General features: G+C 44.5%; 2 protein-coding genes and 1 long non-coding RNA gene across 7 annotated transcripts in view; 1 reads left to right on the top strand and 2 right to left on the bottom strand.

Annotated features, from left to right (window-relative positions):
* Nucleotides 1-680, bottom strand: part of KANSL3 (KAT8 regulatory NSL complex subunit 3) — a 34,634-nt gene extending 33,954 nt beyond the window's left edge. For 2 of the 5 annotated variants that reach the window (XM_083753180.1, XM_083753188.1), the window contains exon 1: nucleotides 178-587. The gene's annotated coding sequence lies outside the window, so the exon portion shown is untranslated. Of the gene's footprint in view, nucleotides 1-177 lie in introns of all 5 variants that reach the window. The other 3 variants (XM_083753183.1, XM_083753186.1, XM_083753177.1) reach the window with 3 other exon arrangements.
* The window catches only part of LOC310851240, a 984,470-nt gene that overhangs the window by 210,050 nt on the left and 756,631 nt on the right, over nucleotides 1-17,789 (bottom strand). The gene's annotated exons all lie outside the window — the stretch shown is intronic.
* DUSP11 (dual specificity phosphatase 11) lies at nucleotides 669-16,326 on the top strand. Its single transcript, XM_083753358.1, has 10 exons — nucleotides 669-862; nucleotides 2,812-2,887; nucleotides 4,899-5,030; nucleotides 6,125-6,248; nucleotides 8,218-8,278; nucleotides 9,858-9,904; nucleotides 10,885-10,960; nucleotides 13,236-13,361; nucleotides 13,650-13,694; nucleotides 14,863-16,326. Exons 1-10 carry the CDS (start codon nucleotides 684-686, stop codon nucleotides 15,116-15,118), a joined length of 1,122 nt encoding a protein of 373 aa, XP_083609484.1. The 5' UTR covers nucleotides 669-683; the 3' UTR covers nucleotides 15,119-16,326.

The following is a 17,789-nucleotide window of genomic DNA, read 5'->3' as shown; positions in this document are numbered from 1 at the left end:
CTAGGTATGAGCTTTCGTGTGCATGCACACTTCTTCAGATACCATGCACACGAAAGCTCATACCAAGAACTAACTTAGTTGGTCTTTAAGGTGCTACTGTAAGGAATTTTTTGTTTTGACTATGGCAGACCAACACGGCTACCTATCTGTAACATTCCGGGGGAGTCCTTCTCTTACCGCCAGAAAGTTCTTCCAGGTGTTTAGTCGGAATCGCCTTTCTTGTAACTTGAAGCCATGGGTTCGAGTCTTACCCTCCAGAGCAGGAGAGAACAAGCTTGCTGCATCTTCCATGGGACAGCCCTTGAGATATTTGAAGATGGCTACAGTTTCTCCCCTCCGCCTTCTCTTTTGCAGGCTAAACATGCCAACTCCCTCGACTAGTCTCCCTCATGGTTTCCAAACGCCGCCTGAGAAAGCGGGCTCGCTGCTTTAGTCCTCCTCCCCCTGCTTTCTCTCTCGGCCTGACTCGGGACCCCCTTCCCAGATGAACCGAGTTCGAGAGGAAGGCGATTCTCGAAGCCAAATAACACCACGGAGGGGAAAAGCGACGTTTCTTCTCTGTCCATTCACACATTCATGCTCCCGGCGGAGAAGGAAAGGCGCACTTCTCCCAACTAGCCTGCAGGGGCCGCTGCTGGAGGCGGGCGTCGAGCAGGGGACACCCTTCTCGACGGCCCGCGGGGATGACGTCATTCGAGCGCCGGGGATCGTCGTTGCTTTTCGTGCCGGGCGTGGGAACCGGAAGTGCTGCAGGAGCAACTGCAGCTTCCCGGCCCGGTAGCGGGTGGCTCGGCGTGGAGAGCGAAACCTTTGGGGGCCTCAGAGCCATGGGGAAGAAGAGTAAGAACGGAGTCCCGGACAGGTGAGCGGTACCTGCCTCGCCCGGGGGGGGGGACGGGGAGCCCCGGACAGGCCCTCCCGCGCCCCGTTGTAGTGAGGCGCTGGAGCTGGGGTGAGAACCTCGCGTGGGAGGCTGGTGGGAGCTTGTATGTCTGTTATATACCGCTCTTCATCCGAGGATGGCAGGGCGGTTTACAACACAAAAACACATAACGAAACAGGGAACATAACACGGAACAAAACCAACAACTCCCCCCATACACAATATAAAAGGCCATAGATTGTTTAATTAGCCAAAGGCCAGGGAGTAGAGGAATGTTTTCCGCATCACGTATGGCCTTTGAACCATATACAGTGGTACCTCGGGTTACAGACGCTTCAGTTTACAGACGCGTCAGGTTACATACGCTTCAGATTACAGACTCCGCTAATCCAGAAATAGTCCTTCAGGTTAAGAATTTTGCTTCAGGATGAGAACAGAAATCGAGCGGTGGTGGCGCAGCGGCAGCAGGAGGCCCCATTAGCTAAAGTGGTGCTTCAGGTTAAGAACAGTGTCAGGTTAAGAACGGACCTCTGGAACGAATTAAGTACTTAACCCGAGGTACCACTGTATATGGCAGGAGTCAATCATTTCTCCCAACAGTAGCAAGGTGCCCCTATCCTGCCCATAAAGTTCCATTGTCACTTGGCCATAAAGGTAAAGGGACTTATGACCGTTAGGACGCGGACGACTCTGGAGTTGTGCGCTCATCTCGCTCTGTAGAACAAGGGAGCTGGCATTTGTCTGCAGACAGCTTCCAGGTCATGTGGCCAAGCATGACTAAGCCGCTTCTGGCAAACCAGAGCAGCGCACGGAAACAATGTTTACCTGTTTATCTACTTACACTTTAACGTGCTTTTGAACTGCTAGGTTGGCAGGAGCAGGGACCAAGCAATGAGAGCTCACCCCATTGCGGGGATTTGAACCGCTGACCTTCTGATCGGCAAGCCCTAGGTTCTGTGGTTTAACCCACTGCGCCACCTGCCACCCATACTGGGCGCCTAAAAATAAAAATAAAAAGCAAGAACTTGCTGTTTCCAACAGGAATTTTGCAAATGTTGACTGTATGTAGGTACAGTGGTACCTCGGTTTATGAACTTAATCCGTTCCAGAAGTCTGTTCTTAAACCGAAACTATTCTTAAACCGAGGTGTGCTTTCCCTAATGAGGCCTCCCACTGCCGGTGCCCTTCTACCGTTCGGATTCCATTCTTAGACTGAGGTAAAGTTCGCAAACTGGGACACTACTACTGGTTTTGCGGAGTTTGTAAACCGAATTCTTTGTAAACAGGACTGTTTTTAAACTGAGGTACCACTGTACTTGAAATCCAATATTTCCAACAGTGCCATAATGCCATTTCATCCAATCACACCCCAAAGCAGCCACATGTGATTCCTTTAAAAAGTTTTTTTTAATGTTAGTAATTAGGAAAAGCATTGCTTTCGTAGGGGTATGTTGTTGTTATTTTTATTATTAATTAAATTTATATACTGCCCATCTTCTGAAGATCACAGGACGGTTGACAGTATAAAAACACAAAAACACATAGCATGCTGTGTTTTGCTCTGGACCGCACCAGTGAGCCTTGTCATCTGGTCAGCCCAGGACCTGCATACAAGCAATCCTCATTTTGCACAGGGGTTCCGTTGACCCAGTTTTTGAGGGTCAAGCCTGCATTATCCCTCCTCCCATCCTAGGCTGTATTTTATGGTTGTCTTACAGTGGAATAGATTGGGATCTAGCTTTTGTATGTATAGCTGTCATTTAGATGCTGTTAGTGTGAATGGTGTTTTAATGTTACCAAAAAAGGCAAATCCCTGTGCTGAACAGACATCTTCTCCTGTTGAATTGTGTCTGCTTTCTCCATCATATTTATGCAGAAGCAGTAAATTTCATTTCACTTCACTTTTAAGTGTAAGGTCTCTCTTCTAGATGGACTAATTACATACCTCTTGGAAAGAGAATACCTGGAACACGCTTTATAGCTTTTAAAGTTCCACTTAAGAAGGTAGGTATGGCATGCAGTTTTTTGGGGGTGGCGTTATGTGTTATGTAAATGTAAGGTTGCTTTTGGTCTGTTTGCATTGTGCTTTAGTCCAAATTCCAGAGCTCATGTTTTCATCTGAGCAAAGTTCGGTGTATAGCAGTGGTTTCCAGATATTTTTGGGCCACTATTCCCTTAGTTCCATAAACATCTGCAGTGCCCCCTAGCCTATAAAAAGCAATATTTAGCACAGAGGTTTGCACGACCCACCAAGGAAAATAGGAACACAATAAATTTCAAGACAGTGGTAATTAATTGCACATTTATTTAAAATCAATTAAAACTATTTAGTTTAATAAATTCAGCAGTTTGATATAGCTTGGTATACGTCCAGATTTCCCTGGACATATCTCAACAACTTTTTTGTCTGGATTTTCACTGTCTGAAAAATGGCAAGTCTATTAAAACTATTTAGTTTAATAAATTCAGCAGTTTGATATACGCTTGGCCCTACGTCCAGATTTCCCTGGACATATCTCCACAACTTTTTTGTCCGGATTTTCACTGTTCGAAATATGGCAAGCCTATTAAAACTATTTAATTTCATAATTTCAGCAAAATTGATTAACTTGATCCAGTGATAGTTTGATATAGGCTTGGCATATGTCCAGATTTCCCCGGACATATCTGGAATAGTGCAGTCGGCAGCAGTGTTCGGGTGGAAATCAATTAAAATGTCCGGGAAAATCCAGACTTATGGCAGCCCATGTCGGCAGTGCTGTTTTTGCTATTTATCCATAAAAATAGCTCCAACCACTTTGACCCCCCCAAAAAAAAACCTTTACCAAAAGAACTCAACAGCTTTTCTGTCCAGATTTTCACTGTTCGAAATATGGCAAGCCTATTTTGATGGTTATTCACACCTCCTTTGCTCCCTTGCTTTCCCCCTTGCCTCTTGACTCCACCTCACGTAATAACTGCAACCCCAGGTGCACAACTGGCTACTTTAGGAACCACTAGTGCAGGGGTAGGCAAACTACGGCCCATGGGCCAGATGCGGCCCAATCGCCTTCTCAATCCGACCCACGGACGGTCCAGGAATAAGTGTGTTTTTATATGAGTAGCATGTGTCCTTTTATTTAAACTGCATCTGGTTTATTTGTGGGGCCTGCCTGGTGATTTTACATGTAGAATGTGTGCTTTTATTTAAAATGCATCTCTGGGTTATTTGTGGGGCATAGGAAATCGTGTCCCCCCCCCCAAAAAATAGTCCAGCCTACACATGGTCTGAGGGACAGTGGACCGGCCCATGGCTGAAAAAGGTTGCTGACCCCTGTGACTAGTGTATAGGGTAATTGTATCTAAGGTTCTATTCGTAATATTCTAATTTAGCTTATCTAGCCTTGCCAGTTCCCAGCTGCAAGGATAAACATCCCAGTTCTTGTTGTTGTTGTTGTTGTTGTTTGGTCATTTAGTCGTGTCCGCCTTTTTGTGACCCCATGGTCATTAAGTCGTGCCCGCCTTTTCGTGACCCCATGCACGCCAGGCACTCCTGTCTTCCACTGCCTCCCGCAGTTTGGTCAAACTCATGTTGGTAGCTTTGAGAACACTATCCACCCTTCTCGTCCTCTGTCGTGTCCTTCTCCTTGTGCCCTCAATCTAAAACTGTAAAAAACAAAAAACACACACATAAAAACACCAGGTCACAAGATACTATGATTACCATTATTTCTGGTAATTTTAGTTCAGTGTTAGATTTTGAGTGTCTTAGAGTGCTGAAATAGCTTTAATACTATCTGTAGTAAACTTAAGCAATATAAGACTATCCAAATACAGTTGTACTCTCCTTTGGATGCTTGTCAGGGGGTCTAGATGCAGCATCCAGTGAAGTAATTCCATTTGTGCAAGGATTTCTGCCTGTGCAATGGAAATTTCATTGTGCAAACTGAAATCCTTGTGCTCCTATGTTAGACACTACCCTTAGAGTTTAACAGCAACCTATAACTGTTGGTTGAATACTCCACTTTCTTTTCAGACTTTTGATTGGAAACTTGCTCCAAATGAACGGTTTTCTCCATTAGACCTTATTAATCAGGTTACAGAACAGAAAGAAGAACTTGGCTTGGTCATTGATTTAACATACACCACCCGCTATTATGAGCCAGAGGTAAGTTCAGTTTCCCAAACTTATGTGAAAGGGTTAGATACTGCCTTTCGTAGCTTTCTCAATGTGGAATTGGTTGTTAGCACTAGAATCTTGTTTGCTGAAAAATTGTTCTGCTAAGAACTGAAATGAAACTTTGAAAAAATGAATTAAAGTTCGTTTTCAGCATGCAGTGCCATGTGGACTTTTAAAAATGTGGTGTGTATTTAGGGGCTCAGATGTCAAGTAGATATGACACTGGGGGGTTTCTTGTCAAGATGAGTGGAAGTATTCCTCTGATTTTCATTCCTCTGCAAACAACATCACAACAGGCTGAGTTTTCTGCCTGAAAAGAGGGGTGGGGTTTATAACCAATCCTGGCCATAGCTGTTTTCTAGGAAGCTATTAAAAGCAAGTTGGTTTTGGTTATATTTGTATGATACAGTCATGTGAACAGCTAATCTATAGGCTATAGGAGTATCATGTGACTTTGCATCATGCTCTCCAGACCTGCAAGGACACTGCATGATCCCGTAACTGACCTACAGAAGATGGTGGTTGGCTTTAGGGCAGGTGTGGCAAACTTGCAGCCCATGGACTAAATTTGGTTTACCGCACTGTTTGCCTAAAACCACAACTGCCTATCCCACACCTGATGTCATACGCAACATCCTGCAGAAAGGAGAATCAAGTTCAGTTCTGGTTGGTCACAATCTCACCTCACCCCTGTGGGTTAACTTCGACATCTGGGTTAATCACCCACCTGTCAAAGTTGGCCCATGAGGTAGGGAATGATAAAGATCTGACCTACTGGGCCAAAAAGATTCCTCACGCCTGCTTTAGGGTAGTGGACAGGGCTACAGAAGGAGTATTGAAAAAAAATTCCTTTTGTGACCCAGGGAGAATTTCTAACTGGTTTGGTGGCTTGACTCTAGTCAAACTAGGTGGGTGATGGGATTCCATTCTGAGCTGCCTGGGAAGAAAGTGAGTGCTGAAAGTATGGAGATGTGTGCTGCAATTTTAAAAAATACTCTCTGCATTTAAACCCGGGAATAGTCCTGTGTGGTTGGTTTGTTTGGTGTACATTGCAACTATTTGTGTTTCATATTTTCTTGCAGGAGCTCCTAGGCACGACGCAGTACTGCAAAATTGTAACTGTTGGCCATGAAGTACCAAATAATAAGACAGTGTTTGAATTTAAAAGTGCTGTTAAAAAGTTCCTGATGGAGAATCAACATAATGGTGAGCATGATCTCATGGGTTGAAACTGGATTTATCTAAGACAGCAGAGCAGTTATGAAGGTAGTCATTAGCGATTGTGTGGCATTTCTTTTTTATTTTAGTTGGATAGATGCTTTAGCTGGTTGGCTGGCTGAACCATGCCATGGTGGAAATGTACATGGTGGAAGCAGACATGTTCCTGTCCCCACCGGCTTGCAGTTTAAAGGTGGATATTGGGGAAGGGAGGAAGGACTGGAGAGAAGAGGAATTGTTCTCTTCTTGAAACATGCCAATCTACCCTTGGCAGCCAATCTGGAAGCTAAGTTCCTGCCCTTTATGAATGGAAGCTCTAGGGTACTCTTTCTAGCTTCTGAAGCATGGCAAAACTTTACATGAATTTGCTTTTTCAGAGTTGCTGTGTATAACCGTGTTTGTGCACTGCAGAGATTAGTGTTTTATCTAACACTTGACCATAAATATCATTACAGTGGTGCCTCGCAAGACGAAATTAATTCGTTCCGCAAGTCTTTTCGTCTTGCGAGTTTTTCGTCTTGCGAAGCACGGTTTCCCATAGGAATGCATTGAAAATCAATCAATGCGTTCCTATGGAAACCGCCTTCAGACCAGGTTTGGGGACAGTCTGTCCCCCGACCTCTTCTGAAGGCCGACGGGGGGGGGGCGAAAGTCTTTGCTTCCCCCCCCCTTCCCGGGACAGCGGAGACTTCTCCGCTGTCCGGGCGATCTTAAAATGCTGGCGGGCGGCAGCGCTGCCGCCCGCCAGCATTTTAAAATCCCCCGGGAAGGCAGGCAGGGGGGACAAAGACTTTTGCCCCCCACCTGCCTTCAGAAGAGGTCCAGAGGGCTCTCCAAGCTGCGGATAGCAGCCTGCTGCCCCGCGTGAGGGGCAGGCATTCGCAGCTTGGGGAGCCCTGCAAGACTTCCCCTGCAGGGCTCCCCAAGCGGCGAATGTCTGCCCCGCGTGAGGGGCGCTCTGCTTAAGAGCGCCCCTCGCGCGGGGCAGCAGGCTGCTATCCGCAGCCTAGGCGGGAACTCTTCTGAAGGCTGGGGGGAGGAGGGCTTTCCTCCCCACCGCCAACATTCAGAATGCTGTTCTGAATGTTGGCGGTGGGGAGGAAAAACCCTCCTCCCACCGCAAGCCCCGGGAACAGAGGAGAAGCGCTGCGCACCTTCCCCTCTGTTCCCGGACCTGTCCTGAAGGCTTGCAGTGGGAGGAGGGCTTTCCTCCCCACCGCCAACATTCAGAATGCTGTTCTGAATGTTGGCGGTGGGGAGGAAAAACCCTCCTCCCACCGCAAGCCCCGGGAACAGAGGAGAAGCGCTGCGCACCTTCCCCTCTGTTCCCGGACCTGTCCTGAAGGCTTGCGGTGGGAGGAGGGCTTTCCTCCCCACCGCCAACATTCAGAATGCTGTTCTGAATGTTGGCGGTGGGGAGGAAAAACCTTCCTCCCACCGCAAGCCCCGGGAACAGAGGAGAAGCGCTGCGCACCTTCCCCTCTGTTCCCGGACCTGTCCTGAAGGCTTGCAGTGGGAGGAGGGCTTTCCTCCCCACCGCCAACATTCAGAACAACAAAAACCCTCCTCCCACCGCAAGCCCCGGGAACAGAGGAGAAGCCCTTCGCGCCTTGTCCTCTGTTCCCGGACCTCCCACCGCAAGCCTTAGGATAGGTCCGGGAACAGAGGAGAAGGCGCGCTGCGCTTCCCCGCTGTCCCCGGAGATTTCCCTATGGGCTTTCGTCTTGCGAAGCAAGCTCATAGGGAAATTCGTCTTGCGAAGCCGCTAAAAAATCTGAAAACCCTTTCGTCTTGCGGGTTTTTCGTTTAGCGAGGCATTCGTTTTGCGGGGCACCACTGTATCTCCAAACAATTGTGGTGAATGTCAGGCAGTACCTGACAAGCAACTTGATGAAGAATAAAGTTGCTTCTGCAACTGAGCCTTTGTTAAACCAGTTTGTGCTTCCACTTTCCCTAGACAAGCTTATTGGAGTTCACTGCACACATGGTTTGAATCGAACTGGTTACCTTGTTTGCAGGTAAGTTGCTCTTGAAACAAATCCAGGTCAGCAGTCTAGTTTGATAGTTGGAACATGTTATAAAAATGAATAATTGAGTATCTGCCACAAGGGTTCTTGCTTCAGTGTAAATTCAATGAATCCTCCTGGATAGAAGTGTTCATTTGTTTACATGTTTACATAAAAGGGCTGTCTTCCATGCATTAGTCAGTTAAGCTGGTGGGTTGTGACGTGAAGCTGGATCATAGCTTAACCACAGATGGGTCATGTCAGCAGTCCGATTATTTCCCTGTAGTTTTAATAGTTTTAAGGAGAGATGGCCATAGGGCCCATATTCTATATTTATCAAATTTGCCTAAATTGCAACTTGGAATTAAAGGTATGTTCTGAGTTTGAAAAGGTTGGAGAAACTGTCCTACATAATTATAATTCTAAGAGTGAGGTGATGTTTTATTTCTTAGTATCGTTTTGTGGATTTAGCAAGGCTGTCACTGTTACCCAACAGGGTTTATCTCAATTTTAGGTTTTTTTAAGCTGGCATGGAGACCATGGAGACTTCCCAGCTGACCCCAAAACATAGATTCAGAATACCCTTCATTCAAACCTTTATCAATACACTCCTTCAGAATAATTATGAGATGGGATTAAACTAACTTTTACTTAGAGATAATAATAATAATAATAATAATAATAATAATAATAATAATAATAATATATTTATACCCCACCCATCTGGCTGGGCCTCCCCAGCCACTCTGGGTGGCTTCCAACCAGATATTAAAAGCACAATACAACATTAAAAATTAAAAACTTCCCTAAACAGGGATGCCTTCAGATGTCTGTTAAAAGTGAGATAGTAGCTTATTGCCTTGACATCTGATAGGAGGGCGTTCCACAGGGCAGGCACCACCACCAAGAAGGCCCTCTGCCTGGTTCCCTGAAATTAATGGCCATGGCTAACTTAGGTTTATTAATTTCAGTGGGTGTACTCTAGTAAAAGATAATTCATTACAACTCATGGCTTTTACAGCACTTTAAAATAGAACACAGCAGACAGCATGGTGTAGGTTCCTAAAACACTGCTGTCTTTTAATTCTGTTTTGAGTGATGTTTTAACTATTCCATTATGTGCAGTATTTTGAATGTTGTTGGCTATCCTGAGCTTCCTTTCAAAAGGAACAACAAGTATAAATCTAATGAAATAAGTTTGAATTCTATAAATCTAGCATCCATGGATAGTTTTAAATCTTAGCATGCTCTAATACCACACTGTTTGGGTGATCAAACCAACATAGTTGGTGTAAATCTTACAAAAAACCCAGATATGTAGTCTGAAGTGATGAATAATACAACTCTCGGGTATATAGGTGGTGTCTCTTATAGGCAGTTCTGGGCCTTTCCCCCTTCTATTATTATCTGTTGGTCCAAAGTGCAGGGCAGTAATCTTAGGTATTAGCATGCTAGTATTTCTAGAGAAATACAGGTTTATAGTTTTTAAAGAAATTACATACAGCCTGTTGCCTTCAAACTTTCTATCATTGACTTCTGTTCCTATGAACGCTCATTTTTCTATAGCTAAAAATCTTGCTGTTCTCTTAAGGTACCTAATTGATGTTGAAGGAATGGATCCCAACATGGCAATAGAATGTAAGCATTGCGGCCTTTTTTGTTGAGTTGGGGCATTTGATTGTTTCCCCCACCACACCCCAAAGCTACCTCATTAACTTCAGGTTGGAAACCGGTTCAACATAAGTCTGTGTTTAACTAGAGCTTATGTAGTAGATACCCACAGTTCTCCTCTTGACATTGAGACTTTACTAGGAGGACAGATGTAGAATTTATATTGCATTGAGTTAAACAGATATGCTGGCAGGGACTGATACACTCTTCCCAAGTTTTCCATAGGCCCCTTCTCATATGACCTGTTTTGTTTTGGTTTTTCCTTGTTTCACTTGGAACGTGAGCATTGTGCCATTAAAAATGGATTGAAAGCTGATGTCATAAGTGAGCTGGAAAGTCAGGTTTCATTTCAGCCACAAACCTTTAAAGTGGCCTTAGGCAAGCCACATTTCTCTCAGTGCATCTGCCCATCTGCATTTTCCAATCTGCAGTATAGGGATATCTGATTATTGGATTAATTACGATAATACAGGCATCCTGCTTTCAGGAAACGATTTCTGAATCCAGTCATCTACCAAGGAACTGGTGTGCATTTCTCCCAGAACCTCAACCCTTGGCTGAGGATTCAGGGACATTTTCCTGGGTACATAAGAGTGCTGGCTAGGTCTATTGGGAGTCCCATTGCCCTCAGCAAATCTAGAATGCACCTAGAACACAGACCCAGCACTCCATTGCAACTACTATTGATTGTTTCATTGGGGAATCACTGGACTCCCTGGAATCCTCTTTGAAAGCCACAGCCTTTGTGCATGTGGGAACACTCTTTAAGTATTTGAATATTGGCAAGTAATAGCCTGATGTGGTGCTGCTTATGCTTAAAGTGACTTGATGGGAGGAATGGGGTATTTTTGTAGAAATAACTGTTGCCACCAAATCTTGCGTGTGATGGGGCTTACTTCAATTAAATGTGCATAGAATTGCACTGTAAAACTTGCTTTCTCTCTTAGTGTTTAACAGGTGCAGGGGGCACTCAATAGAAAGGAAGAACTACATTGAAGCCCTTAGGGGAGGATCTGGAAGAAGGCAAGTCATTTTTGTGTTCCTCTTGCTTTATTTAAATATTGCTTTTGCTTGGAAGAAGCAGGAATTAGTTGCAGAAAAAGGTTCTGTTGTAGCATCTGCTACAACAGAGTACTTGTTCAGGAAACTACTGGGATTGTAGGACCCTCAGATCAAAAGCCCTACAGGCCGTGAGTTTGAATCCTTTTGCAAATCAGCAATTTCTCTTGTCTTGTGCCGCAGACACAGGGCAGGTATTATAACAGAGGAGTTTACAAGATAATAGACACAGTGTGCTACAGAGGAAATCAAAAGGGACACATTTGTAATGGGCAGAGGAAAGGAGGACACACCCCTTAAAAACCTTTCCAATCCCAGAAGGCCATACTGAGAATGTCATCTGAAGGCCTTCAAACACTGAAGATTGTTGATGTTTTACTGTCTTTGACATTAGCTATTTTTAGGTACTGTAATCCACCCTGCAGTCTTACAATGAAAGGCAGGATTTTAGTTTTCTAAGTAAAGGAAACAGGGTAAAAAGGTAAAGGTAAGGACCCATGGAGAGTTAAATCCAGTCAGGTTCAACTGTGGGGTACAGTGCTCATCTGCACTTTTAGGCCGAGGGAGCTGGCGTTTCTCCACAGACAGCTTTTCTGGGTCATGTGGCCAACATGACTAAACCGCTTCTGGCGAAACAGGACACCATGACATGTGCCAGAGCGCATGGAAACACCATTTACCTTCCCACAGCAGAGGTACCTATAAATCTACTTGCACTGGCATGCTTTCGAACTGCTGGGTTGGCAGGAGCTGGGACAAAGCTACAGGAGCTCACCCCGTTGTGCAGATTCAAACTGCCAACCTTACAATCGGCAAGCCCAAGAGGCTTGGTGGTTTAGAGCACAGTGCCACCTGTGTCCTTTAAGGGGCAGTTGGAAACCTGTTTGAAAGCATTTCTTGTTTCCCCATAACTGTTTTAGAGATCCCTTTTTCATAACTTTACACCACAAATAGCCCTGTGTACTAGTAAAGTCATTTTCTTAAGTTCCAATGCTTAAAATAATCAAATTGACCCTATCCACACAAGCAGTTAAAGTATTCACATGTATGGGAGAATTCCAGGAATTGCAGAAAACATTTAGAAGGCAGAAAGACCTGTATGAGGGGGATGACTCAAAACATCCCAGTGAAGACTGAGCATCCAAGGCAGAATGCTGAGTGAGGAATAGATGTGGAATGGAATATCCTGAATGAAAGCATGTTATTGCTGGCTATAAGAACACAAGTACTCCACACTGCTACACGTGTTGTAGGTCCCACTTGTAGCCTCACAATTTCCTATGGAAATACCTTAATGGCTATTCCAAAGGTTCTTCCCTCCCCATATGAACTGATTCCATTGTAAGAGGAAGCCAAATGAGACGTCAGCTTGCCAATATGTTTCTTCACTGTGATTTTATGTACCGTATTTTTCGCCCTATAGGGCGCACCGGCCCATAGGACGCACCTAGTTGTTTTTTGGGGGGGAATAAAGAAAAAAAAATCCCCCCAGGTGCGGGGCTGGGGCAGGGGAAGCACGAGCTTCCCCCGACTCCAGCCCCCAGAACAGGCTGCTATCCGCAAGCCTTGGGAGCCCGGTGCGAAGTCCCGCTGGGCTCCCAAGGCTTGCGGAGAGCTGCCCGAAGCCCAGGGTGCGCTCCCCGGGTTTTGGGCTGCAGACTGCTGTCCGCAAGCCTTGGGTGCGCACCGACCCCTCTTGCTCTCCAGGCTTCAGCGAAAGCCTGCATTCGCCCCATAGGACGCACACACATTTCCCCTTCATTTTTGGAGGGGAAAAAGTGCGTCCTATAGGGCAAAAAATACGGTATTTTCATTGTAAACCACTTCAATATATTTTCTGTGAACTAGCAACCTATAAATAAACAGGACCACAATGACTGCCTCTCCCCATATGAACAGACCCAGACTCTGCAATCATCATCTGAGTCCCTTCTTCATGGGACCCTTTCTGTGGTGGCTCACCTGAGGCCTTCGTCACATATATTTAGGCACCAGGCAAAAACATTCCTCTTCTCCCAAGCCTTTGGCTAATTAAACAAACTATGGCCTTTTAAACTGTGTGTTTGGGTGTATTGTTTTTATTTGTTACTATGATACATATTTTTGTGTTTTTATATTTCAAACTGCCCTTTGATCCTTGGTATAAAGGGCGGTATAGACGTTTAATAAATAATAAGAATATACCCCTATGAAAACAATACTTTTCCTAACTACTAACATTAAAAATCTCTTTTTAAAGGAATCATTATATGGCTGCTTCAGGACGTGGTTGGATGAAAGGGTACTATGGCCCTGTTGGAAATCCTGCATTTGAAGCAACATACAGCCAGCAACATTTGCAGCAGTTCCCCCTGGAAACACCAAGGTCTCATTTTTTGCTTTCTAGACATCCAGTATGGTCAAGTGAAAATGGAATTTTATGCGTAGAATAGGGACACCCTGCTACTATCGAGGGAAATGATTGAATTCTGCCATTTACATGGTTCAAAGGCTACCCTTGATGAGCAGCCATCTTTTCAGCTCCTAAGTAATACGGGTTAAAGCCAGGGTTGCCTTGCAGGAATGCAAAGAGCAACTTTTCTCTTAGGCTTAGCCACTTGGGCTTGGGCACTTAAACCATACCGTTCTTGCAGTCTTTCTCATTCTTTTACAGGCACTTCCCACCAAGGAGAGGAAGGGGTGGACAAAACCCACAGAGGTAAGAAAGTGGGGGTTCCAGGGAACTTCTGAACACATGTTGTGTCTAGTCAAGGGCAGTTCATGTTCTGCAGGATAAAAAATTACCATATTTTTTGCTCTATAAGACTCACTTTTTCCCTCCTAAAAAGTAAGGGGAAATGTGTGTGCGTCTTATGGAGCGAATGCAAGCTGCGCGGCTATCCCAGAAGCCAGAACAGCAAGAGGGATTGCTGCTTTCACTGCACAGCGATCCCTCTTGCTGTTCTGGCTTTTGAGATTCAAAATTTTTTTTTGTTTGTTTTCCTCCTCCAAAAACTAGGTGCGTCTTATAGAGCGAAAAATACGGTACATTTCTATCCTCAGAATAAAATGTGCAAATAAAATTGGAACAGGTTAGCTTAATTTGTATAAGCTGTTTCTAAAAGATGGGTTTCCTGGAATATGTATCTACATGAAATGCTGGATTTTGTCCTTGTGTTGTAGAATTTTGGAATGCCCAGAATACACTTAACCTTGCCTAAATTGCTGTCTGGTCTACTTTTCAATTGTTAATGGCAGTGTATCAACGGAACACGATTTTATATCTGCTATGCTAGTTAAAGAAATGCAAAGTACTGCAAGATATGAAAACTGATCTGCTGCACTAACAGTAGATGCTTTTTGTCTAAATAAAGTAGGCAGGGAGTAATTAATTGGCTCCTTTCCTACAAGCTACAGTACTTTATTTGCGCAGGTATAGTTTTCCCTAAGGCAGTTCATGGACAGTGTGGAGGAATGGTTTTGTTCTGGGTGAACAAAACATCTGAAATTGATCACTGACAGTGAGGAGCTCCTCCCAGCAGCTGGTTCCAGAGGGTGGCCATCTTACCCTTTTGAACCAAAAGCAACAGTCTTGTGGCACCTTTAAGACTAGCAAACTGGCTTTTCTTTCCGCTCGGCATTGGTTGATAAAGCAGCTGCCTGTACCAGACTCAGAATTACAGCTGAAAGCTTGTCTGCTTTAGTGTTGCTCCAATCTCTCTGCCCTGGTGTACTGCACCCAGCTCAGCTCTCAATACTCTCTCAATAGCCTAAGTTTTATGAAGCAGACTCAGAAGGCTCCGATTACAGCATGGGTTGGAGTGTTGCGGTGCAGTCTCTTCAATACTACTTGGCTCTGCTCTGAAATTTGGTGCTTTCTCTTTCAGAAAACCCTATCATACCAATCACAGAAACCTCATCGACTGTTATGACAATGGTCAGTCTGTTTACCATCCTCAGTACCTCCCTACAGCTGACATCACTCACCAAGGATTGGATTACTCTGTTAGGTCCAGCCAAGGGCTACACTATTCATCTTACCAGCAACAATTGCAAGGACATGCGGGGCCTCATTTTCCAGTGCAGAGTCCTCATTATCCACAGCAACAAGGACGATATAAAATTTACAGACGGGACCGTTGAAAACTCTGTTGATGGAAACCTAACAGGCAAGGAGGACACAATCTCATACTAATGAACATACCATAAATGAATTATTGACTTTCGATTTAGCCAGCAGATGAGACCCAACAGGTTACAGTTATTATTGTTTATTTATTACTCACCTTCACTCTGTGGTTCCAGGGCAGGACCACTTTGTACCACATCACACCAGTGCTGTGTAGTTTTCATTTTGTGATTGCTTACCAGCATGATGTAGCCATTCCAGCCATTAAATGAATTCATAATTGATAAGCGCTTATTGGCTGGTCTCCTGAAATGTCTCTTATTAAAGTCATGTTTGGGAGTTATAAGGCTCCTCAGTGCAGAAGCTGCTTCCACAAATGTTAGCAAACTGACCTCAAGATTTGTGTTAAATAAAGATTACTTTCCCCTGCTCTTGACATGACCCTCCCAAGAGGAAAATGGACTTGGTCCTTTCAAAACGGATTTCTGGCTCATAAATCAGTTCAACTCCAGTTTGCAACCAGATTCAATGAACTAGTTGCTGCTTTCTCCGTAACCTGGGAACTCTTCCTATAGTCCTATAGGGATGCTGTCAGTTGTACCAATCATAATGTGTTTTCATATGTAACTGAAGCTGTGTGGGTCTGGACCGTGTAGAACCAGCGCTACCCTATAATGAAACTTACAGTAATCCCTCGTTTTATACATGGGTTTGGTTCCAAGGATCATGTACAATCACCAACATCATGTATAGGGCGTGGTTTTTTTTAAAGCTCTTTGCACACCTGGTAACCCCAAATGGATCTGGTGCAAAAAATGCTTTTAAACTTTCTGCCTTGCTTCAGACTTGAGTTGCCCAATTGACTTGTTGCTGTTTCAACAAGCTCACCTTCAACCATGTTTGTCTGAAATTGTGCGGGTCAAATGTGTGTAAAGTGAGGGGTTACTGTACCAGGTTTGGGAATGTTCTAATCTTGGGTTTTTGTTTTCTTTTGCTTTCTATTACATAACAGATGTCTCATTTGCATTGATCTATTGGAGTTGATATTTCACATACACTGTATTATTATGCCGTGGGGGGTGGAGTATCTGCACCTGATACGACCCTCAAGTTTAATTGTCGTGTGCAAATCTTTTGTAAGCTGCAGTGAGAGCCTCTTGGGGCTATGGAGCAGAACATAAATGCTGTATTCTAAATAAATAATAGCTGTATCCTCCATGAATCTGTCTCTTATCAAAGCTAGCGTGGGAGCTACCACCACCTCTTCTGAAAGTGAATTCCATAGTATTAGTTATGTACAGGATGAAGACATTTCCGGTGCTCATTGTTCAGTGACATTTTGGTTGGTCCTAATGAGGCTGGCCATGGGCCCTGCTTTACAGAGGATGGGCCTTAGTCTGAAGATCTGTCAGAGGAGGACAGGCCCTCTGGTCTGGTTTAAAGATAACCAGAAGGAAGGAAAGCACAATTTTTTGACAGGGTGGTGCTCAAAATTACCCACCACCCCGGAAAGCAGAAAGAATATTCCTGCATCTTAGACACCTGCTCCCATTCTTGATTTGTATTCTGCTTTTCCAACAACAAATGTTGAGCTCAAAGCAGCTCATCATCATCATCAATTTATTGTTTGTACCCCGTCCATCTGGCTGGGTTTCCCCAGCCACTCTGGGTGGCTTACAATAGAACATTAAAAACATGATAAGACATCAAACACTAAAAACTTCACTAAACAGGGCTGCCTTCAGATGTTTTCCAAATTCAGGTAGTTATTTATTTCCTTGACATCTGATGGGAGGGCGTTCTACAGGGCTCCACATATTCACAACAGCATTAGGAGGTGGATATGTAAACACAGTGTTCTCAAAGCTACAAACATGAGTCTGACCAAACTGCGGGAGGCAGTGGAAGACAGGAGTGCCTGGCATGCTCTGGTCCATGGGGTCATGAAGAGTCGGACACGACTAAACAACAACAAATGTAAACACTATAATATCAAATACAGTATGAATAAAGTAAACAATAACAACAAATACATCAAAACAATGGATACAATTCAGTGAAATCATAATTCATAGTAATTAGAAATATTGGAAAGAGCTGCTGCATATCAGACCTGTGCCAAGTGACACACTTGCTGTGGGAAAGAGCTTCTTCACTCAGTGCAGCAGGGAGCCTATTCCCAGACACAGATAGGTAGCCGTGTTGGTCTGCCATAGTCAAAACAAAAATTTTTTTCCCCTTCCAGTAGCACCTTAAAGACCAACTAAGTTAGTTCTTGGTATGCATGAACACGAAAGCTCATACCAAGAACTAACTTAGTTGGTCTTTAAGGTGCTACTGGAAGGGAAAAAAATTTTTTATTCCCAGACAGTACAATCTCTCATAGTTTTCCCCACTACAAGCAAGACACATTCCTGCTAAAGGGCAGCAATTATTTCTAAATTTGCACCTACACATGTACACCAGCACATTCGCATTTCATGCAAAACTCTGTTCATGTGCCCTTTTAAGGTAATGTGCATATACACGTGTGTGTGTGTGTGTGTGTCTGGGGGTGGGGAGGCGATGTGCAACTGGACCCCCTTGTCCTAATAAAAGTGTCGCCCAACTGCTGCTTTCGAATGAAGCTTCCCAGCCAGGGAGCAGGACGTCTCCAGTCTCTGCAAGGGGGGGGGGGGAGCTGCT

The sequence above is a fragment of the Podarcis gaigeae genome (assembly GCF_964106915.1).
Source record: "Podarcis gaigeae genome assembly, chromosome: 8".
NCBI classification, from domain to species: domain Eukaryota; kingdom Metazoa; phylum Chordata; class Lepidosauria; order Squamata; family Lacertidae; genus Podarcis; species Podarcis gaigeae.
Note: the sequence above shows the minus strand (reverse complement) of the source record. Positions and strands in the feature narration are given on the sequence as shown.